This window comes from Myotis lucifugus, unplaced genomic scaffold (genome assembly GCF_000147115.1).
Source record: "Myotis lucifugus unplaced genomic scaffold, Myoluc2.0 scaffold_16, whole genome shotgun sequence".
Lineage (NCBI taxonomy): Eukaryota > Metazoa > Chordata > Mammalia > Chiroptera > Vespertilionidae > Myotis > Myotis lucifugus.
In genome coordinates this window covers 2,745,028-2,768,523 of record NW_005871064.1, presented here as the reverse complement: position 1 = coordinate 2,768,523, position 23,496 = coordinate 2,745,028, and the positions used below count along the sequence as shown (strand labels likewise).

Here is a 23,496-nt window from a genome sequence, read left to right as displayed (position 1 = left end):
CTGTTGGAAGGTCCGGGGAGAGGCACAGGAGCTTTCCAGGGCCGGGGCGGGGGGTGGGGGAAGCCAGCATCCATATCGCTCCTAAGAAGACTCGTGGGAGCACAAACATTAACCAATGGACACCTCAAGGCTGCCTTCCAGCTCCAACTTTCTTATGGTCCTGGACAAAGCCTCTTCCTCTTCCCACGGCAGAGAACGGTTAGTCTACTTTAAGTTTTGTTTGTTACAATTTCCTACTCCTACATCGTGACTCCCACTGGGTCAAGGGCATAGACCTGACACCTAATTAAGAAAATCAGCAAATTCCCTCAAAATACAGGAAACTAATGTTTATTGAGCTTCCACTCCATGCCAGGCCTTATGCAACTGACAATGTTTATATTGATTATCATGTTTAATCTAGACACCAGCCCTGGGAAGAGTCCGCTCTCCAATTTCCCAAATTGGACAGAATTTCTTAAAGTCCTGAAGTGGTTCCCTACCACCTCCAGGATGAAATCTAGACTCCTTCCCACCCCATCTCTTCACTCCCCGGCTGGGCCAGTGCCTTGCTGGACAGAATGTGCTCCTCCCACCATGCTCAGTGCCTGACCGACAATACCTCCCCCTTCACCCATCCATTTAACTTCCTCCTTTCCTCAAACCCTGGCTCTGTTCTTACTTCTCCCCAAACAAGGACCAGGACCAGGGGGAGGCAAGTGAGGCCCCAAGGGAGCACATTTGAAGAAGGTGCCAACCAGGCACTTGCAGGACCCTGAGAGTGAGGCCTCCTTAAATTTGCCCTGCGTGCCTCATTTTCCCCACCCTAGCCCCAGACCTGCCCCAATGTCCCTCCTCTGAAGTGCCCACAGCCCTCCCTGGATCCTGTCACTGGGCTGTGGCTCAGGGCCAAATTGAATTCCTTACAGGAGTGTCCATCTTTCAGGGCAGAGATGACATGCCTCTGTCCCCATCCTGGGAACAGCTGGGCTCAGGGCTTTCAGACCTCCCACCTTGGAACTTGCTCCTCCCCCCCCCCCACCCCACCCTCTGCCCGGGAACACCAGCCAATTCATCTTCTAGAATCTATATAAAAATGATGGTTTATCTTTTCAGTGAAATATTACCATTAAAAATGATGTTTCCACGTGGCTGAGTGTTTCTATAACCTGGGTGTAAGAAAAGGCTTTCTAACTGTGATTGAAAATCCAGAGGCCATAAAATAAAAGACTGATGAATTTGACTACATAAAAAGATTTTATGAAAGTTAAGTGATAGATGGGGAGAAAATATTTGCCACATATATCATAGAGAAAGGGTTAATATCACTAGTATATGAGACAGCTCTTAAGAATTGAGGGACAAAGAACCAAAAACTCAAAAGTGGGCAATAAAAAAATGGGCCAAAGGATAGACAATTCACACGAGGAACATAAAAATTATCCTAAGACATATGAAAAATGTTCAACTTCACTCCTAATAAGAGAAATGTGAATTAACACTACACTGAGCTACCATTTTATACATGAGGTTGGCAAAAATTTCTAAACTTGACAGTACCTTCAGTTGGCAAGGCTGTAAGGAAACAGGTTGGGATGCAAACCCTAAAGGGGTATCTGGCAATACCTAACAAAACTGCATACACATTTACTCTTCAACCCAGCAATCCCACTGCCAGGAATTCGCCCTGAAGATATACTTCTAAGTATATGAAACCGCTGCACAAGTGTTGCAGCATCATTTGTAAGTGTAAACTACAGGAAACCACCTAAACAGTCATACCTAGGAGAGTGGTGCGATAAACTATGGTATGCACACATGGAGTACTATGCAACTCTGAAAAAGAATGAGGAAGACCCTATGAACTGGGATGGAGTGTTTCCTCGGAGTTATTGGATACATAAAGCAGAGCACCAAAAACCATGTATAACATGCTATCTTTTGTATAAAAAAAGAAGAAAATAATTTAAAATATATTAAAATGTGCTTGTCTTTACAAAAAGCACTAGAAGTGTAAGCATAAAACAATTCAGTTGGCTACCTACAAGGGTGGGGGGTGGCAGAAGGAATATAGCAGAGAGTGGCACATCTTTTGTATAACTTTTGGCTAATGTTGACTTTTGAAAGTATGTTACTATTCTGCCTATGAAAAAAATAAAAGTAAATCAATACAGATGGGAAAGAAAAATAAATCCCTAAAGCTTAAAGAAACCTGAGAAAAAGTGGACTTAACTGCATTTCAAATAAATACTATAACCACACGGAAGGTCAAGAAAAGAAGGAAGGAAGGGAGAAACGAAGGAAGGAAGGATTAATTCAAGTTATTTATGAACACAGCCAGGTGGGTTGGGGTGAAGGGAAGAAGGCTTACTGATTGTAGTGGTATGGGTGAAGCAATTCTGACACTATTTTAAATGTAATATAGGATGGAGCAAACGAGTGAATATGTCTATGGTTTTGGGAGTCTGGGTGTTCACTGCGGAAGGACACAGAAATATAGGTTGGGGGAAACAAGAAGGACCCTTAGATTGGAATTGGGCTCATGATTTCTAACATATAAAATGTAAGTGTATATGCATGTGTATGTTGAATGAAATGTATGTGTATGTATATGTGTACACTTGCACATATTTCCTAGTTCTGCTGTCTGGAAGGGCCAAGAAGCAAAGACCACCAGCAGCAATGCGCACACTCAGAGCCCAGAGCGTGGTGTCTAATACCACTCCTACGGAAAGGAAGCAGGACCCCTCAGAGAAGGGCGAGGCCAGTGCTGGGCAGGTCCAGGATGAGCCTGCGGCCTCTTGTCACACCAGAAAGTAAGAAAGTGCCCCAAGACAGCAATGGCAGCCTATCAGTATCATGGGAGTCAGCCTGCAGGGGTTCCCACGGATCAAATCTGCAAAAATTGAAGCACCAATTGACTACAGTAAAAAATAATAAACTCCTAGAAAACAGGAATTCATCGGTCCATATAGGTATCAGACAGATAAATACATTTGACTGCTCAGGATTGTAAATGCATACTGCGTACAATATAAATATACTAGAGGCCTGGTGCATGAAAATTCATGCACTGGAGGGGGGTCCCTCAGCCTGACCTGCCCCCTCTCACAGTCCAGGAGCCCTCAGGGGCGGGAGGCGACCCTGCTATCAGGGGAAGGCGATGCCCCCATCACACCTCTGCTGCTGCCACTGCCAGCAGCACAAGCCTTGGTCGGCCCTGGTTACCTGAGCCTCGGCAGCCCTGAGCAACTGGGCAGCCACCATCCAAGGCTTGCCTGCACCTCAGGCTGGCCCTGGGCAGCTGGGGGGCTGAGGGTGGGTCTGGCTGCACCATGCGCCTGCCCCCTCCCCTCCACGGCTGGGCTGAAAGGACTGGGGGACTCTGGCGGAGCTGAGGGGACTGGGAGCCGCCATCTTGTGGTTATGGGCGCCACCATCTTTGTGACAGTGTGATGGTCAATTTGAATATTCTGTCTTTATTAGATAGGGTTCTGTGGCTGCAGGTGAATGCCAAGGGCCGATTGGTAAATACAGAGGCAGTGCTGGAGCTGGAAGAGCATCGTTTTTCAACCATCCTGATAACGATCAGGCCAGAGTCATCAATGATGTATGTCCAGGGGGACATGTACAAAGAACAGAGTCCTTGAGTAATTTTAAAGTGTCCCCCCATTGACTACTAACTAGTTACAAGGAAGAAAAAAGATAATTATTATATAGTGGAGAAATCAGACAACACCTTACCTGGGAGATCACAATTAACATCACCAATGAGGACCAATGATGTGAGTGCCTTCAGATGGGATTGCATGAGAACCCAAGATTGCCTGTGCAATCGGGCAGGAACGCACTACTCGGGTCTAAGGACAGGGAAACCTCAGACAAACCCAAAAGAAGGAACATTTTATTAAATGTAAGGAGACTTTGTACTCCTAAGAAATGTCAAAGTCATACAAGACAAAGAAAGGCGACGAAACGCTCCAGATTAAAGGAGACCAGAGACATAACAACTAAAAGCAACAGACAGCCCTAGACGGGACCTGTTATTGGAGGCGGAGGCGCTATAAAGGACACTGTGAGGTTAACTGGTGAAATAGGAATACAGATGGTAGACTGGTAAATTAGGTGAGAGTGTGTGGTAATGTTACATTTACTGACCAACCATACTGTGATTACATGAGAGCACATACCCATCCTTTGGAAACACTGAAGCAGTGAGGGGGTATTTCTGTGTGTGTGAACACTTAAACAAAACGTGTGTAGGAATAATTAAAAGAGCACAAATGATAAGGGGAATGGGGTAAAACTTCAACCACAGATGAGTCTAGGATATAAGGGTATTTGTATTGTTTTTATTTTTGCAGTTTTTCTGCAAGTTGAATTTTTTTCCAAATAAAACAGTTTGAAATGTACATGACAACCTGTGAATGAATGATGCTCCCTTCTCTGCAGGGCAGGCTCTCATCGGCCAGGGGACCCTAGGCAGGTGCCAGGTCAGGAGACAGATCCACAATCAATCGGGGGTTCAATGTGGCCTTGAATAAGTGACATCCATCTCTGTGCCCACCTCAGGGGCTGTGGGACAATTAAAACCGATTATGCTGGCAAGTGCTTAGCTCAGAACAGGCATGGAGAGGGCTGGATCACCATGCGCTGTCACTACACTGGCCTTGCTTCTCATCAGCATAAGCCCTGAAGGGGGAGGGTGCAGAGCTGAGAGCTGCCTGCAGTTCCAAGAGCCGTGGAGGTACTGCAGCGGGAGGGTGCAAGGGAAGGGAAAGGACGTGGTAGGTGAGGGAAGTGTAGGTCAAGGCCAAGGGCCCAGGGCTAGCCTCCGGTGGATGAACTCAGGGCCCTGTGCGCTTGGCCCTGACCTACATTTTTCCTCAGCCACAAAGTCCTTTCCCCACAGCTCACACCCTCCTTCAAGGCCCCCTCCTGGACGCCCTTGGCACCTTGCTGGAGCTACTCCAGTCCCCGCCTTTACCTCCTCCTGGTGAGGGATTGGATGTGGCATTTCAGTGTGGATTCACTGTGGCCCCATCTCCTCTCTCTCAGGGGAACCCATCAGGACAGCATTATTCCAGTAAAAACTATGATCCCTGGAAAATAGATTGGGGAGGGGGCCCTTGAAGACCCTGAAATAGGCCCTTATGTCAGGTCTGCCCAGATGAGAATACTGCCTCCCCCCTCACCCCTGGTCTGTCATTTGGGGAAGAGGCATGTGTCATTGTCTCCACTTGACCCCTCCAGACCACAGCCTTGGGCTCCTTGCCCTCTACCCTCCCTTCTGTCCGCTCAGCAGTGGGGCCCCCGGAGAGGGACAGGGAGAGAGTGGAGGTCGGATGTCTATGCCTGGACTTCTTGTCTTCAGGGGCGCCTCAGGTCACAACCCAGGTAGGGTGGCCCCCTCCACAGCACCCTCACTGTCTCTGCTTTCAGCACCCTGTCTCCATGTCCCTTCAGCCCCAGGGGAGTCACCACACTCAGTGCTGGGGATCCTGCCCTGGGTCCTGTGGCTGCCTTACACCCTGCACCGGCCTTTGGATCCAAATCGCCCACTTTGCATGGGCCGCATGTTGTGTTTCCTGCCAGGGCCCGGCCTGGAGCAGACACCTGTGGAGGGAGGCAGCGCCTGGCCCCGGTGAGGCCGGTGTTACCAGGCTCAGCGAGGAGACCCACCACGAAGCCATTCACGCTCAAAACAAAAGCAACGGCTGAAGGGCTGCTGCTCCGAGCCTCCTCCTGGGCTCACTGCTTCCTGTTCCAACTTCATTTCATCTTTTCATGTTACTGTGTTTTTCTAAACTTGCTGTTAACGGAGAAGCATTATAAGAAGGGAATTAAAAGAGAGAAAAGTGGGTGCAGGAAGGCCTTTCTTTTTTTTTGGTTTAAACCTTTTGTTATCGACTCTTTAGGAACCAATTCAGCTGGAGGGACACGTGGCAGGACACATTTTCAATATTAGCGCCCAGACACTCGGGCTCTTTATTATTCATCCGCGTAAAAGCAGAGAAGTCTGGCAACCTCTCTGATGCATTGTCCTACTTCAAAGTGAAGAGGAAGCCTTTCAGGGACAGAGAAACCCTGACTTGCTGTGCCTGAAACACGTGTGGGCCCAGGACAAAGTGATGGCCCGTGTGTCAGGCCCAGCAGGCGAGGCTGCCTCTTCCTTGGCTCCAACCTGCACTGGACCCCCTACCCCAAGGAGCCCAGGGGTCCTTGGCTGGGCGGGAAGGCCTCTCCTGGTCCCAGGAGTGTGGTCTCCCATCTGCAGAGCCAGAACTGACTCAGGAGGGGGCCCAGGGCCAGACGGCTCAGGGACCCTGAGGCTTAGGCATCAAGAGTGCTTTGCATGCCTTCCCAGACCCCCACGCCGCCTTCACCTCTGGAAGGAACCGCACAGTCTGGCTCTCAGCTCTCTCCAGTCGCCCAGAGGTGTCACTGTGGTGTTTCTAATGGGGCCCAAGGAAGGCGGTGAGCTTCTTAGCTCACTGGAGGCTCGCTGTCCTGGAGGACCATGGGTGGGACCGAGCACCCAGCTGGTAAGAGCAGGTCAGCAGGTCTGGGTCTGCTGGCCCAGGTTGTTGTGTCAACGAATGCACGTCCTTCAGGGGGCCTTCCAGCTCGGCAGGGAGCCAGGGACACAAGGCCCAGTGTGGGGCTGCAGAAGGCCAGGGAAGGCAGATGCCTGGGGGCTGAGTGGACCAAAGAGGGCTTCTTGGAGGAGCTGGAATTTGACAGACGGTTAAGCAGCAGAAAGAAGAGAAGGGGAGGGATGGGCAAGGAGGACTGTGAGTGAAAAGCTCCAAGGCCCAGGTGGGAGGGAGGTGTGGGTGTGGCAGGAAGTGGCCAGAGGTAAGGCTGGAAAGACCTTGACTGCAAGCAAAGGTATTTCTTCTTTCTTTTTCTTTTGCTTCCTTGAGTAATCCTAAATCCATATTAATCTCCCGACACCTATCTTGTTGATACATGTCGATTTCCCTGCACACCTGTTCATATTTCTGATGGAAATGTATTATAAAATCCCCCCATTCGGCTGGTGATTACCATGGTAATGAGGCACGCTCACTGACGGACCAGGTCTCTGCTTGAGAACAAGGTTCTAAAGCCACAGGCTTTCGTTTCACTTATGTGGTGTCTGGGAGAGAGGAGAGTGAAGCAGGCATGGGGGTGTGTGAGGGATGGCTTCCTTCTCTGGGGATGGCTTGACAGACAGCAGAGCCCAAGAGCCCAGGAAGATTCTACGGGAAGCTGGGGGTGGGCCAGGTGGGGGTAAATGGGACAAGTCCTGCACACCAGTGTGCATCCAGCTGGGGACAGCTTTGCAGGATGCCCTGGGAAGGAGGATCTGAGCCTCCAGGGGCCCAAGGTCAGGAATCTTGGCTAGAATATTATTCCACCCTCCTCCTCTACCTCAGGAACCACCTCTATGCCTCCTGAAACATTACAAAGATGCTATTAGAATTGTTTCTGCCTCTCACAGGATTATAGCTGAAGGTCTGGCAAAAGCTGTAACTATTTTATTTAGTCTTGATGCAGTCTATTTTGTTTTCAAGTGCTCCGACCAGACTGCTTGGTTTCAAATCCCAGCTCCACCACTTACCAGCTGTGTGACCTAGGGTGACTTACTGAGCCCCTCTGTTCCTTCTCACTTATAAAAGGTGGATGATAAAAGTTGTAATGTGTAGCATTGTTGTGAGGATTAAGTAAATTAATACATGCAAAATGGTTAGAATGTGCCCGTCACAGAGTAGGCACTCAAACATTCCCAGAACGAAGCAGAGCCTCCTCCCACAGTGGATAGGGCACAGGGGGGACTGAGGGTACAGCCAGCATTATAGACTTTGCATAAACATCGCCTCACCTCCTTCTCCTGACACCCCCATTTACCCTCTCTGAACAATGAGGAGACTGAATCCCAAAAGCCAAAGCTGCCTGGTGGAAATGGAGGGCCTGGGCTGGAATCCAGACCCCCTGCCCCGCTGTCCCCCACTCTCTGTTTCCTTCCCAAAGATGCTGGTTTGCTGGCCTCTGCTGTCCTGTTCTCCACCCCAAACTAGGACCTTGTCTGCCTTCTCAAGCCCAGTCATGCCCTTACTCTGACGGAGTCCTGGGAAGCTCAGGCCTAGGGATACAGGTGCCAGGACCCTCACATCCTGAAAGGATGTGAACATCTACCGCTTTTCATCACTCCTGCAATCGCCCATCTGTGAGACGCTGTCTAATTAAAAACAATCACGATAATCATAGTTGCTTTTATTGCTTACACTGTTCTAGGCTCTCCACTAACTTCCCCTTTGAATATAATATTTGTCCTGAATGGAATCGTGCTACGTGGCACCAGACATCGTGTAACCCAAATCAGGCCGCGAGCTGTGGGCCCTGCCGTGTAAGTCCCGCCCCACCAGAGGCAGCTGACAGGCCATTACTCTGTGTCCTGCACACTCTGGGTGGCGATAAGAAAACGCCACCAATTTGATGCTTTATCTGGTTGCAGGTTGAGGCAAGATATTATTTCAATCAAGATAATGATTCTATTTCTTGGGCGGAAATGAGATTTTTTTTTCATTGCCTGTGGGAGTGCCCCCAACATCTGTCTTGGGCTGGAACAGGTCGAGCCAAAGTTAGAGGATTTTCTTACAACCTGAGAGAGAGCATCAACATGAAGGAGAACCAGAAGCAAGGGATCGCTTGCAAGAGAAAAACATACATGCCCGGCCTATGTGGTCCCACAGTAAGTTCTATGTGGACATTTATAGGCATTAGGCAAAACCTGGGAAACCAAAATTGGGAAGATAAGCACGCAGGCTGAGCCCCGTCTGGATTTCAAGGGAGGCAAATGGCCATAAAGGCAGTAACAACAAGGAGCTGCACAGACCAGACTCTCAGAGCCTCCTAAGCCTGCCTGTCACGTGGGGTGGATTTCCTGCGTGACTCAGCTGACAGATGACCCAGCCGCTCTCTCGCTCTCTCCACTCTCGACTCTCGACACCTCCTACTACACCTCCTACTACACCTCCTACGACAGGGAGCTCGCCAACAAAGGAGCCTGTCCATCATGGCCCCGCCCCTGTGATGAGAAAGCAAGCACCTCCCAATTACAGTCCAGTCACTTCATTAAAGGGGACCATGGTGAAGATTCACGCGGTCTGACGTGGATCTAAACACTCTTGGGGATTAGTACACATTTCGGTAAGTCATCGAACTATATGCAGATGGCATGGTGTGATCAATGCAGCAGGACTGCAGTAATCTGGATGAAGAGTGAATTCAGGGAAGTTTAAAATTATTTTAAATGTTTGGAAATTTCAAGGGCTGGACCACAGCATCTCAAGCTCTTCGTATGTGATGTGTCGTAATGAGGAAATAATAATTGGCAATTCTGATATCAATTGTTTACATAGGGATGCTAAGGAGTTTGGAAATGCTCGTAAGTTTTTATGGATTTTGAACATTCCACTGAGAGCCAACTCAGGGAATTGCTCTCTCTCCACAGAAAAGGCCCATTCCAGCTCCATCCCTCTGGAATAGCATGGCTGCTGCGGACTCATGGGGACCTATTCTGCACCAGAATCACCAAACCGTTGAACTCTTAACCACACCTTTGTTGGGGTGCATAAACCATCATTGGAAAGTAACACAGAATCCCAGAAACAATGTGAAGAAGACTGCAGAGTATACTTTCTGTACTTTTTAATTCAGAGCCATGGTATTGTATTAAGAATAAAATTAGTTAAAAGGCACACAGTGTTTCAGTGAAAACAGACTCTGACACCATTGATTCCTATTTGAATACCCCCACTCTTTAAAACGCAGACTTATTAGAAGGAAGATTACTGCCGGGTCAGGTGAAAGCTCACTTGGCTGTCTTCACAGCAGGGATGCTCGCAGACATGGTGGCAAATGCAGCAGATGCCCCACTCAGACCCCCTCCACCTGCTGGACACCCACTCCCCAGCGACTTTCACCTGTGATGGACTCGGGCCCCTTCTCATGGTCAAGATGATGCCTGGAGGTTGCGTCAGCAGCACCATTCCGGGTCCCGATGGCTAATGAGGGGATAGGTGAGGCCTCCCCTTGCCTCCGGTACAGACATCTGCAGTCCAAGGCACATGGATCAGGCCAAGGAGAGACCTGCGCTGGCCCATCCTTGTTCAGCCACTCCTTCCCCATCCTGCTTTCCTCTCTCGGACAAGTGTTCCCTAGACCTCTCCCTAGATGCATCCAGTGCACCTGAATCCTTGTCTCAGGCTCTATTTCCAGGGAATCCACCCTAACTCAGTCACCAATGGCTCCAAATGGAGGCCCCCTGTGTCTTCCCAGAGGGTTGCCCCCGGTGACAGGAGCACACATGATACTCCCTCTTCAAGGGCAGAACCATAATCACTTTCCTGCCCAGCCAAAGACTACCAGGCCGACACCATGTATCTATGAAAGCCAGCAGAGCAAAACAGGGACCATCCAGAACAGAGTTCCCCAACCAGACCCCTGTGGGACCACAGGAGTCCTCTTCCTCCCCAGAAGGAGGAGCAGGAGGCGGGGCAGACCTAGGAGGCCTGTCCAGTAATCAGATATCTAGTTACCTGCCGCAGAAAGTCGGTGTGAGTGTCAGCTCCACCACTTATTAGCTGAGCGAACTTGAACAAAACATTTAACTACTTGGAGCCACAGTCTCGTCACCTGCACAATGACAATACCTGATGGAGCATGTGAGGCCCATGTGAGGCGGTGTCGATCGTGATGCAATTGGCGACTCAACATAAATACTGGTGGCGGTTCTTGACATTTAGAACCGGCTAGCTTCCTCTGGTTGCTTGGAACAAGTAATTAATTAACCTCTGTGAAACGAATAAAGCCCAGCTGCCCCTCATTCTGGGCATAGCACCACAGAGCTCCCTGTGGGAGAAGCAGCTCTGGGGACAAGCAAGTGGACGCAGGGAGACCTGTCCCGGTGACTGTCCATCTGGCGCTCAGGGTGTGTCTCCATCATTGATGTCATGGTGTCTGGAGGCCCTAGGCTGCAGCTGTCTGGGGAGGGCTGTGTGTGTGTGTGTGTGTGTGTGTGTGTGTGTGTGTGTGTGTGAGAGAGAGAGAGAGAGAGAGAGAGAGAGAGAAATATAGGGAGGATCCCCAATGTGAATTTCCTATAATCTATCTAGTGTATATAGTGACATCAAATACAACCTTGAATTTGGGGAAGGTGAAAAACCCATTCATGGCATGAGTTACAAACTGGCAGAAACTTAATTTTATTTGCAGAAATGAGGGGCACTTGATTCCAGCCTGACTCTTTGCACATGGACCATTTATGAAGCCATTCCAAGCCCTTTACCACCTGGCCCTGCCCAACCTCACCAGCTCCCCATCAGACCCACGTCTGTGACAGCCTCCTCGAAGGCCATTCATTGGTGCTCCCACCCTGGTGCCTCTGCCCTGCTCCTCCCTCCTTCCCCAGGAAGTCTTCCCAACTGCTCTTTGTCACCAGCATTTCTGCCTGTGCCAGGGGAGCCAGAGCAGGACGGTCTGCCCGTTCATACAGTGTTTCGATGGGCTCATGTACAGATGTCCTCTCTCCCTACACTGGACTGACAGCAGCTCCATCCCAGAGCCCCGGCTGCTGCCTCTCTTGTATTTCAGAGGCTCCAGCCAGTGCCAGATATTCTCAGCTTAAGGAAAGGTTTGGGTCATAGGATTGCTCTTACTTAGTTTAACACACTGTTAAAGGGCCTATATGAGAATTTACTATGCTGAATAGGGTCAGCCTAGCACCAAACTTAGAATTGTGCAAACTGTTTGTGGCTTCAATGTGAAAAAAATGCACATCTTCCTCATCCCCGGAGGAGTCCTGCTCTCCCTGTGCCAGCGACCACAAGGGAGGACGCTCTCTCAGGAGCCAGTGGGAGTGCTCTCCACTTAGAGGGCAGAGCTGGGTTCAAACCATGAGCCTTCCACTCAAAGCCTACAGTCCTGGTCCAGCCCCACCCAGCCAGAGGCACCTTCCAGAAGAAGAGCCGAAAGCCAATTCCATCAGGTCACGCTCCCTTCCCCAAACAGGGAAACCCGCCCACTCCTCAGGAACACTGTCAAACCACAGACCTAAAAAAGCAGAATTCATACTCACAAGCAACGACGCCTTTGTCTTAAATTTCAGGCCAGTAGTTTCTCTGCAAACCTGCTCATTTCCTGCAAAGAGAAGAAACGGATGGAGAAGCATATTAGCATCTGCTCTGAGCATCCTTCGGCAGTTTCCTGGCTGACCTCCGGCTTCTGCGCCTTCCCTGCATTCTCACTCCCAGCAGCACGCTCCCCTCCCAGGAACACCGTGTGTTAGTTGGGTGGGTGCCCCTGGCTCCCCACAGGATCCCACCCCTCCCAGGCCGTGGGCTCCGTCCATGCCGCCTCCCTCCCCCTCCCCGGCGCCATGCCAGTCTCAGATTGACCACTGCCTCCAATTCCCTGAAGGCACTGGGCTTCTTCCCACTCTGGAGTGAGGCCTCCTCTGCTGTAGCATGGGGTTGCCTAGCAACCCTGCTGCCAGCTCAGAAGGCCCTCCTAAATTGGACCTCACAGCACAGGGCATCTCCTTGTACAGCTGCCTGAATCTTAACAATCTGGTTCTGAATAATAACACAATGGTAATTGCATGCATGGGCCCCAAACTACATTTAAATAATGTTCAAGAGCTGACACAAACCAACAAAGGCCAGAGAACGCATTGCGAGGGTCGGCTCTAAAGCCAGGCAGGACGCTCCGTGTGGGAGGAGCTGACACCACAGACTTGAGTTAATGACAATGCCAACCTCAACGGTGAATCCTCCTGCCTTCTGCCTGAGTGTGTCACCACTTTAATGTGTTTTAAGTGACTTGGGGGTCTGCAGAGGCAATTAATGCCCAGAAGTAGTGATGCTTCATGAAAGGATGTCCTTCAGTCCTTCTTTTGGGGGGAGTGGGCCGGGGGGATGGAGGGATACAGGACAAGGAGGGAGAACAGTGCATGAGCGATTCCCTTGGCTTTTATAACTGCAGCCTAATACATTTCAGAAGGTGGGAGAAAGGACTTACCAAGAGAGAGAACCAAACACTTGCTACCTTAGTGAGGGACAAATTCCACATGACTGATGTGTTTCAGGACAAGACGTGAAGGCGAGGAGGCCTTGACACTGGCCAAGGCACAGACCGAGCCGCTTAGGGAGTGTGGGAAGGCCACATGGGCCAGAGTCCGGCCTTCACGCCGCGTCCCTGGCGGAGGGTAATGACTCCGCTAAAGGCAGACGAGCCTGCGCACGTGGGCAGCGGCCAGCTGGCAGCCTGCTTCTCCTGGAGCGATAGCAGCGAGGGCCAGCGATCGGCCCTGACAATTTGAAAGCCTAAAGCACATTTTTGGGAAGAGCTCAAAATGCTCCTGCAAGGGACTTAAGCAGATATTTGCACACCCACGTTCATAGCAGCATCACTCACAGTCAGCAGGAGATGGATGTAACACAAGTGCCCATCGACGGACGGATGGGTAAACAAAATGTGCCATATACCTACAATGGAATGCTATTCAGCCTTAAAAAGGAAGGAAATTCTGACAAATGCTACAGCATTGATGAATCTGGAGGGCATTATGGGAAGTGAAATAACCCAGACACAAAAAGACAAATACTACATGATTTCACTTATATGGTCCCTAAGCAGTCAAATTCATAGAGACAGAAAGTAGAATAGAGGCTACCAGGGGTGGGGAATAGGGAGTTAGGGCTTGATGGGTACAGAGCGTCAGTCTAGGAAGATGAAAAAGTTCCAGAGATGGATCGTGGCGAGGACTGTGCAACAATGTGAATGTACTTAATGCCACTAAACCGCACACTTAAATATAGCTAACAACTTAAATTTTTTGCTATGTGCATATTTTACAATTTTAAAAATGCCCCTGCAATAGAAGTGCAACCTACACAGCGTTTCTCTGCAAGACTTCCGTCCATATCCACCAAACCCTGTTCTCAAATTGGCCTGTGCCATCCACAGCTCTGACAGGGAGACTGTCACCAGGTCGCAAGGACACACTGGAGAGGAGGGCTCTGGGCCAGGGAGACCGTGGCTGGCAAGCACGGTGCTTGTGCAGCATCGTCGCAGGCAGAGGTGTCGAAGGTTGAGAAACAGAGTTCTCTGGTGCCCACCTCCACCATCACCCTCCAGAATGTGGCCTCCTCATACTCAAACAGTCCCATTCACCATGTCCTCTGCCTGCCTCCTTCCCCAGGCACGTGGGCTGCAATGGCACCCCCATTGTTACCGTTGGCTCACTCTGTGCTCCCTGCCTAACAAGCCCTTTCCAGTGCCCCCGCACCTGACCTAATCCTACTCTTTTTCTTTTTTAAAAAACTATTTTTATTGATTACAGAGAGGAAGGGAGAGGGAGAGAGAGAGAGAAACATCAATGATGAGAAACAATCAGTGATCAGCTGCCTCCTGCACACCCCACACTGAGGACTGAACCTGAAACCCGGGCAGGTGCCCTGACTGGGAATCAAACTTCGACCTCCCAGTTCATAGGTCGATGCTCAACCACTGAACCACACCGGCCGGGCAATCCTACTCTTTCTAGTGGACCTCCATCAAGCTCCCTCTTCTACCAAGCCTTCTAGATGCCTCCCTCTTCTGCTTTCTCTGAATGTCATAGACCCCAACAAAACACTTGCTTAGGTCCTCATGTCTGGAAGTGACCCCTCTCCCAAGAAACCCCTAGCAGGACCCTGGTCAGGGATTGTCACTACATTTTCATCTACCACAATCCCTCTCTCAAGGCTGAGCACTCAGTGGGCTGCTCAAGGCTGCTGGGGGCGGCCCTTTCTCAGGGAATCTGAGCACAGCTCTCCTGCTGCGGGGGTGGAGGTGAACACAGCAGTGCTGGCCGTAGAGCCCTGCAGCTCAGCACTCCAGATGGGCATGCATTCCCACCAGTCCTTTAGAAGTGTAACGCAATGTGTGCAATAAACAATCGAGCATTTACAGATTTTATTAATTTGGAAAGGTTATTAGAGCTAACAGCTTCTCCGAGTGAGAGTAACTGAATAGCATAGATTATTTTTTTCAGGGTCCTGATTCTTTTCTTGGAATGTTCTTTAAGCCTTAAAAAATAGTGTAACGCCCTAACTGGTTTGGCTCAGTGGATAGAGCGTCAGCCTGCAGACTCAAGGGTCCCAGGTTCGATTCTGGTCAAGGGCATGTACCTTGGTTGCGGGCACATCCCCAGTTGGGAATGTAGGAAGCAGCTGATCGATGTTTCTCTCTCATCGATGTTTCTAACTCTCTATCCCTCTCCCTTCCTCTCTGTAAAAAATCAATAAAATATATTTTTAAAAAATAGTGTAACAAGTAAAAAAAAGGAGGGGGGGTAGGATCCAGGCTTTCGAGACAGGAAAAGCCGGATGGGAGCTCTGCATAAGCCTCTTCCCCTCTCTGAGCCTTAGTCTTCTCTACAAACGGAGGGTGTGGACGCCAAGGACCCTTCCAACTTAAACAAAAAATAAAATTATGAATCGAGGTGGGAATGTCAAGTTAGCAACCTACCAAGCTAACAGCTACTCCCCTATCCTCACCCATCCTCCCAGGTGTTGGGACCACTTCCCCCCAGAGAGGTAAGGTGTGACTCCTAACCCCTTCAGCCACCAAAAGAGCCCTAGTGATTGCAGGTGCCTCCCCAGGCCCCGGCAGGGGCTCTCAACCAGACCGTCTGGCTGCCTTGCTCTCATTAGATCATTAAGGAACAGTCTGGACTAATAACTTGTTTTCTCGAATCTCGAGAAAGGCTGGGAATGCGCCAAAGGGCATCATCTACACTCTGTCTCCCCAGCCCCTGGCTCCGGGACCAGTCCATGCTGTCTGTCAAGGGCCAGACCTCTGCGGGCAGATAGCTGCTCATGCCCCCCACTCCCTCCCCAGGAGAGAAGGAAGCAGCCTCCAGGGACTGCAGGGCTCCGGCCACAGCCCGTGTCGTGGGGAGAGACAGCCCTCGCCCAGACTGTGCAGGCCAATACTCCTCTCTAGCCTCGCCCTCCTTCTCTCTGCCCTGAGGGTACACAGGCACTGGGACGCTGTCTGCAAATGTGTGCCCAGCAACACCATGCCCCCACCTCTGGAATCAAAGCTGCATGAGTCACAACACTAATGTTAACGTCAGCAGTAATATTAGTTAATGTTCACTAGTATTCGTGTGATGCTCTATGACTTTAAAAAAGTCTCCTGGATGTCGAGTTACATCTGATGAACATATAGTAAGTTGAAAATATCGTAAGTTGAAAGTGCATTTAATGCCACACTGCAGAGTATTGGTTCTTTACCCTTGCGATCATGGGCTGACTGGGAGCTGTGCCAGTGCCCAGCACTATGAGGAGTATCGCTTGCAAATTGCTAGCCCGGGAAAGGATCAACACTCAAACTCTGAAGTACGGTTTCTGATGAATGCATCACTTTCACACCATCGGTCAAGTCAAAAAACCCTAGTCAAACCATCGTGAGTCAGGTACCGTCTGTATTTCCCCACATAGTTGCCAGGCACCTGCTGCAGCCCAGGGTCTTTGCTACCTGCTGGGGACGCAGACATGAGGAGGTGTGGTTTCTGCCTGCGGACTCCCTCCAGGGAGATAAGGCACAGAGAAGCTGAGTGACTGTCTCAGAGTCATCCAGCGAGCGTGCTAGCCCTGCTCGGGCCAAGCCCTTGGACTCAGAGCCTTTCCCAACTATTCCTGCATGGCCTGCAAATCTAAAATAATAAAAGCGTAACATGCTAATTAGACTGGACAGTTGAATGACCTTCCAGACGTCCTTCCGGATGACCTTTGGAATGAAGTCAGGCCTGCCATGGCCGGGGCATGTTGACACGGCTGCAAAGGCCAAAGAAAGCTGCCGAGGCAAGCCGCCGCAGTTGCCAGGGCCGAGCCCCTGTCACGAATTCTGTGCATCGGGCCTCTAGTTCAGTATGAAGTTTAGCCTGCACAGTGTCACCCAGAAGGAACCAGCCAGAGGATGTCATGGGTGGGGACAAGTGGGGGGAGTTCATGTCCAGAAGGAAACAATGCCTGGGAAGGAAACAATGCCTGGGAGTGCCAGGCCAGGTTTGGCCCTGGGCTGGGGACAGGTCACAGCCCACTGCAGACATGGCCTTGGCCCCTCTCAGTAAAGGCCCTCTTCTCATCAGCAGTCTTTGTAGACCCTGAGTGCTGATGCAAATTCATAAAACCTTTTTGTTGTTGTTAATCTGCCTGACCCTTCTCTCGCAGGAACCACCACAGCAAGAGAGCCTGGCAGGTGTGATCAGTGGTTGGGCATCGACCTATGAACCAGGAGGTCATGGTTCGGTTCCCAGTCAGGGCATATGCCCGGGTTGCGGGCTCGATCCCCAGTGGGTGAATGGATAAGTAAGCTGTGGTACATCCAGACAATGGAATCTTATTCAGCACTAAAAGGAAATGAGCTGTCAATCATGAAAGGATATGGAGGGGACTTAAATGCATATTACAAGTGAAAGCAGCCAATCTGAAAAGGCTACAGACCGTATTGTTATAACTATGACATTCAGGAAAAGACAAAACTAGTGGTTCCCAGGAGGAAGAGAGGATGGATGAATAGGTGCGCACAGAGGAATGGTAGGGCCGTAAAAGTACTCTTTATGATGCTGTGATGGTGGATACATGTCATTATACATTTGTCAAAACCCATACACTGTACAACGCCAAGAGCAAACACTACTGTAAACGAGTGAGATGGCGTTATCAATATTAGTTCTTCCCCTGTAACAAACGTACCACACTAATGCAAGTTATCAATAAGCAGAGGAAACTGGGGGGGGGGGGGCAGAAGAGAGGAATGGGGTATGTAAGATTTCTTTGTACTTAATGCTCATTTTTTCCCTATAAATCTAAAACTGCTCTGCAAAATAAAGTCTGTTAATTAAAAAAAAATCAATCACCCCAAACGGGGCCCCCACTGGGCGTCGGGCCCCATGCTGGGGGCTTGGAGGAGAGGCTGGAGACCAGCCCGAGCCTCCCAACTGGATGTGCAACCCTGTCAGGCCAACATGCTAGAGACAGTGTGGGAAAGCACAGGGGGAGGCCAGCAGGGCCCCCCGCTGGTGACACAGAAAGGGCCTGTACCCCAACAACCAGGAGAGCCCTAGCTACTGGGCAATGACTCAGCCTTCACTTGTCCTCCCTGAACACAGGCCTGGGCCAGGCTCACCCTCCCTGCCTCCCAGAGAGGGTGTGAAAAAGAGGCTCAGCCCGCTGCCTGCAAGCCAGACTACTGTACACCAGCCTCTTCCTGTCCCCCACCCCCCGCCCCGCAATCCAGATAGAGTAGGTACCCACAACCATTTACTAAATCAGACAGTGACTATGCCTGCCTGCTGCTCTCCCCAGTAAGGGAAAGAACCGACTGTAAGCCTCCCTGAACCCTCAGCAGAGGATTTGCTGAACAGAACAAACAGCGGAATTCAGGTGGGAGTGACACGGTGGGAGAGACCTGTATTTGGTCACCGGGCCACGGTCCACAGCCCTGAGAGTGTGTCTCTGAGGGGGCACGTCTGGCACACACTGGCCTGCTCGGCCCTGAGCCCCACCCAATGGGATGGATGTATCCCTGCTCTGGCTGGGAAGGGCTGCGAGGCCAGCGTGCCCTGAAATGGGGGGACAAGTGTGTGGAGTCATTGCCAAGCAGCCCATGGGGACAGCAGGGAGGCCAAAGCAGAATGAAGGCCATGGGCCCGGAGCCCCACGTGGAGGTGCCTGGGGGAAACCCAGGACGTGTTAAATAGAGGTGACCTGGGGTCCAGCCCATCCCACCAAGCCCAGCAGGGTACTGGCCAGAGAGACAGACAGAAGACAGAAAGACAGAGAGAAGGGAAGTGTGTGTTTTGTGTGTCACTGGGGAACGTCTTTTAGGCAATGGAATCCTCCCTCCTTCAGTCATTGTTTTGGGGGTGACGGCCCGTAGAGGTCCCAATGTCTGTGACCTTGGCCTGGAAGCTTAAAATAGCTCTGAGAAGGAGGGAGGCCGAGCCAGGAGCCAAAGCCAACAGTTGGGGCCTGGGCCTGAGAGGGGGATAGGGGCGGGGGGAGAAAAGCCTGTCCAAGGAACAAAAGCCTAATCTCCCCATCAGGCCCAGGCCCGCTGCTCAGTCACGCACTTATTTTTTCTGGCCTCGGTGAATGTTCCAGGGGCTGGGCAAACTGGAGGGAGAGTTGTCAGCGGGAGTGGCCTGGAGCAGCTGAGAGAGAGCATGGCTGCTCAGACCCCTGCCCCAGTGGCCCCTGCTCTGACTTCTGCGGGGGACCTGGAGGAGTTGGTGGGGGGGAGGGGGAGGTGTAGGAAAGGGCAGGCTGCCCACTGAGGGTCCTCCCGCTGCATCTGGCTGGTGAAGCTGGGATGGATGGTTAACTCTGAGTCAGAATATGGGTGGGCGCAGGGGAATGACAAAGACTATTCACTAGCATAATATTGACTAAGTTCCCTCTGGGAAAAAGGAACAGAGAGAAGCATGAGGACGTCTCCTGTCCGCTGGCTCGCGGGGAAGGTGTCTCAGCAGCAGCAGGACCCTCCCCTGCAGGCTGAGGGCAGGTGGGTGTCTCTTGGGTTTAAGGAGATGGTTCTCTGTCCCCATTCCCTTGGCTGATGGCGTTGAGGAGGCGCGTGCTGTGGAACTACCTCAGTGGTACCCCCAGCCGGCCGGCCTGGTTCTGCACTGAGCGGGGCTAGGATGCCAAGGCTGCCTGTGGGCAAGTGCTGGGAGAGTAAACCAGAGGGCAGTGGGTCCTTGTAGGGACCAACGTCGGGCAGGTGATGGCCTCTGGGACTCCACGCAGCAAACAGGGAGGCAGGCCGGGTCTGTCTTCCGTGACCACAGGAGCCTGGCTCTGTGGGTTTTGCCCCTTACCTATTTCCTGGTGCCCTGAGTCCTATTACTCACACTTGTTCCTCTCCCTAAACCTGCTTTCCAGAATGTTCTATCTCCACCTGGTGTCCAATGTGACAGGAGTACATAACTCCAGGTCTTCTTTGGGAGAAAAGGCATTTTCACACCCTCCCCCCGCCCCTCCTCTCAGGTAAAAGGAAAAGGTGATCTCCTGGGAAAGAGATTAACTTGCTTGTGATTTTTGAACTTCACTGTTTACTCTGCATCACAACAATGACTAATCCGACAGTGACATCCAATGACAAGTAATGCACAGGCAGTGTGGGCGGTGTAATGGATGGAGGGAAAGGGGACACAGGGGACAACAGCCCTTACAGCCGAAGGGGAGCCCCTGGGAGAGGGCTGCCCCCACAGTTGTCCCCTCCAGCTCCAGCCCCTTACCTTCCTGGCACTGGACCACTCCCTCCCAACATGGAGCCCTGGCAAGGAAGCCATACATTTTGTTGTCTCAACCGGGACACTTCTGGGAGCAGGGACCGCAGGCACAAAGTGGCTATTCCAGGCTAAGCAGGTGTGTCACCCCAGCAGTGTCCCTCAACCTTTGGGGCTTGGGAAAACCCAGTCTGAGCTCTTTTCTGGGACTTCCATGGCATGACTTGGAAAAGAGGTGCCTGCCCCAGCCATCCAGCTTCCCCTCGGGAGGAGGCATCAGGGCTGTCCTGAGAGATGCCATCACGCCTATCTATGCCCCGTGGAAGCACCACATGCATCCGTGTGACATACAAGAACTCTCTTGTCGGGTCTGCCTGCCTCCAAGATTCCCCACCTCAGATACCGCCTCCTGCAAGAAGTCTGCTCAGATACCCCACATCTCTCAGCATATTGTATCTCGTGTCTTATTTCCTGTTACTGGTGGCCACCTTGCCCACCAGTTTATCATCTCTGGAGGGCAGGGAGCGTCCTGTGTCATTCTTCTCTGGACCCTGCTGTCCCTCCTCTGCCCCCACGCCCCACCCCAGTGCCTAGCTTATAGGAAGCCTCTGATTTCAAGTTGCTGGACAGAACCGAGTTGAATGGACTCCTGCGATTTCTCCTTTAGGGACCCAGGGCTCTAGAAGGTGTCTTTAGCCTTCCGGGAGTTCATTGGTTCTCCCACATCGGCTTATAAATCACCTTCAGGGCAAATACTCCTGAATTTCTATGTCCATTGCAGGGGAAATGGTGGGATTTATGCAATCATGCAGCATGGTGATTATTGGGTGGGGTGTCTGAGATAAATCCAGGAAGGGCTCAACAAGAACTGTATTTTCATAGCTGGGGGGAAGCATGACTTGGCCATTGTACCTGGGTGAGGACCTCTACTCACTACCTAAAATCTCCCTATATCTTGGAAAGATAAGAAGGTCATCAAGATGAAGCATAGCAAGGTGGTGCACGCAGTAAGCTCAGGATGTAACCAGGGAGGGTTCCTGGAGGCAGCAGACAGCAAACAGAGTTGTGAAGGATGGGGAGGGTGCAGAGAGTAGGGGCAAAAGGAAATCTAAAATGGGGAGACTCTGAGCAGGAGTGGGTCCAGCATAACCAGGGCAGTGAGCTACCAGGTCTGGCTGGAACAGAGGGTGTGTGCAAGGAAGAACAGAACATGCCACTATGAGGGCAGATAAAGAACTCCAAATGCCAGCCACCTCTGGGCTTAAGTCTGAGGCAGCTGCAGAATCACGCTGCCCCCACTGCAATGGCCTGTCAGGAGAACTGAGAGAGCGGGGGCTGGATAGCAGCTTCTTGCTCAGGCTCCCAGGGAAACATCTGCGAGGGAGCAGAGGGACTGGCCAGGCTGGAGGCATCCCCGAGTTTCTTCCTGCTTCCCCTTCGCTGCTCCCAATTCTGCCACCTCTGGGGAACCCAGCCAACTGAGCACCCGTGGTCCAAAGATGTACTCTCCCCCTGCACACCAGCCTCTGAGCCAGATGGGTGGGAGTTTCCAGGAGCAAAGCCCTTGCAAACATGCTGTGGTAGATGTCCTCTTAGCTGAGGCGAGTGGCCAGCTAAGTGAAACATTTTAATGTCTAAAATGCTCTCGTACATTCATTCGCCAAACTTTGGATGCAAAGCCAAGGTCTTTTCTTCAACTTTGTGACCCCTGGATGGGGCTGTTCCTGTGGTCTTTATTGTATCACACCCCTACGACATTACCTACCATTTCCAATTACAGGATTTTTAAAAAGGGGAATAATAAATTAAATATACGCGTAAAATAATCGAGTGCAAAGCCTGCTTTGCTTTTTTGGACATTTCCCTCACCTTTCATAGTTGTTTCACCCACGTAGACCCTAACAGCATTCTTAAACAATGCCGAGTCTTTTCTGGGCTTTTCCTAAGCTTCAACTTAGTTTTTATCGAAACAACTCTCCCGCCCTCTTTTTTTTTTTTTTTGCAATGGTATTTAATTGGTTTGTATAATACTTAATTAAATTGCATAATTACAACAGCAACTTCCACTGGCATAAACAAGTTTGGGAACTAAGCCAGCTGCCTCTAGGAAAGCATTCAGCTCAGCTGGTGGGAGCAGACGGGGTGGCTGTTTTGGACAGCTACCTTCCTACCCCAAGTGTTCCCCCAGCTGCGGGCATCCATCAGAGGGATGGAGGGAGCCGGTGAGTTTGGCGGGATAGTGAACTGCAGTGTAGAGAGTGCTCTAGTGCTTCCCTTTTGTCGGGAGCCAGGGTGAGGTTAATTCTCCAGGGACTAAGGACCTGATGCTGCCCTGTCCCCCATGCTGGTCCTCACCTGGTTCTGCTTCCTCCCACCTCCACCCGATGCTGAGCGGGCCCTGGCCCTCCAGATGCTTTTCGCCTCTTCCCCTCCTACTCCCAAGGCTCCCACCCATTGCAGCTGTCTAGGAAGGATTTGGCAAACCAACACCACAGCTTTAGTGACAGACAGTAGCCAAATGTACCACCCTCCCAGAGATGATGGGAACTTCTCCCAGAAAGGAGTTTCTAATGATGTCATGTCAGGCTTCTGTAGTAAGTTGGCTGGGGAGAGATTTGGAGTCAGAGGAACGTCTAGGAGTCGTCCCTCAATCACACCATCTTCCCGAGGCAGAAATTTTTGACCATGTCCAACTCCAGAGTCCCATGGTCAAACCAACACGAATTTACTTCTCACCTCCCCTTAGGAGATGGGGCTATGGACTCACCTCTGCTTTCTTCTTTGTTTCCCAAGCCCCTTATATGGTAGCATGGGATGTCTCCCCTCTTTTAACCTCCCTTATCAAAGTCGTTTTTCTCTATATGCAGTCTTCCCTATGTCATGGGTCACACAGAACATGCTAACATTTAACTCAAATGCCATCAAACCAACCAACCAACCAACCAACCAACCAATCAATCGTAAGCATTAGCAGCACTGACAGCTCACAGGGAGACGAAGGAAAGCCCTCCCCCAGAGGAACACATTTGCGGTGGACATTGGCTGTGTTGAACCACCTGTCATTCTTTCCCTCTTCCTCTTGGGAAGAGCACCCTAACTGCCTCCCTGGTCACGGCCTGCCCCAACAGCCAATGTGTTTCAGGGGTGGGTCATGATTGGCTTAAGCTGGTCAGCTCAGCTCAGCTCAG

The 23,496-nt window shown here is 51.0% G+C and overlaps 1 protein-coding gene across 5 annotated transcripts in view; it reads right to left on the bottom strand.

Annotated features, from left to right (window-relative positions):
* The window catches only part of ZBTB7C (zinc finger and BTB domain containing 7C), a 214,582-nt gene that overhangs the window by 114,697 nt on the left and 76,389 nt on the right, over positions 1 to 23,496 (bottom strand). For all 5 annotated transcript variants that reach the window (XM_023750855.1, XM_006085113.3, XM_023750854.1 and 2 more), the window contains one exon: positions 12,104 to 12,165. In XM_023750855.1, coding sequence (XP_023606623.1) covers positions 12,104 to 12,165 — 62 coding nt within the window. The remainder of the gene's footprint in view (positions 1 to 12,103; positions 12,166 to 23,496) is intronic.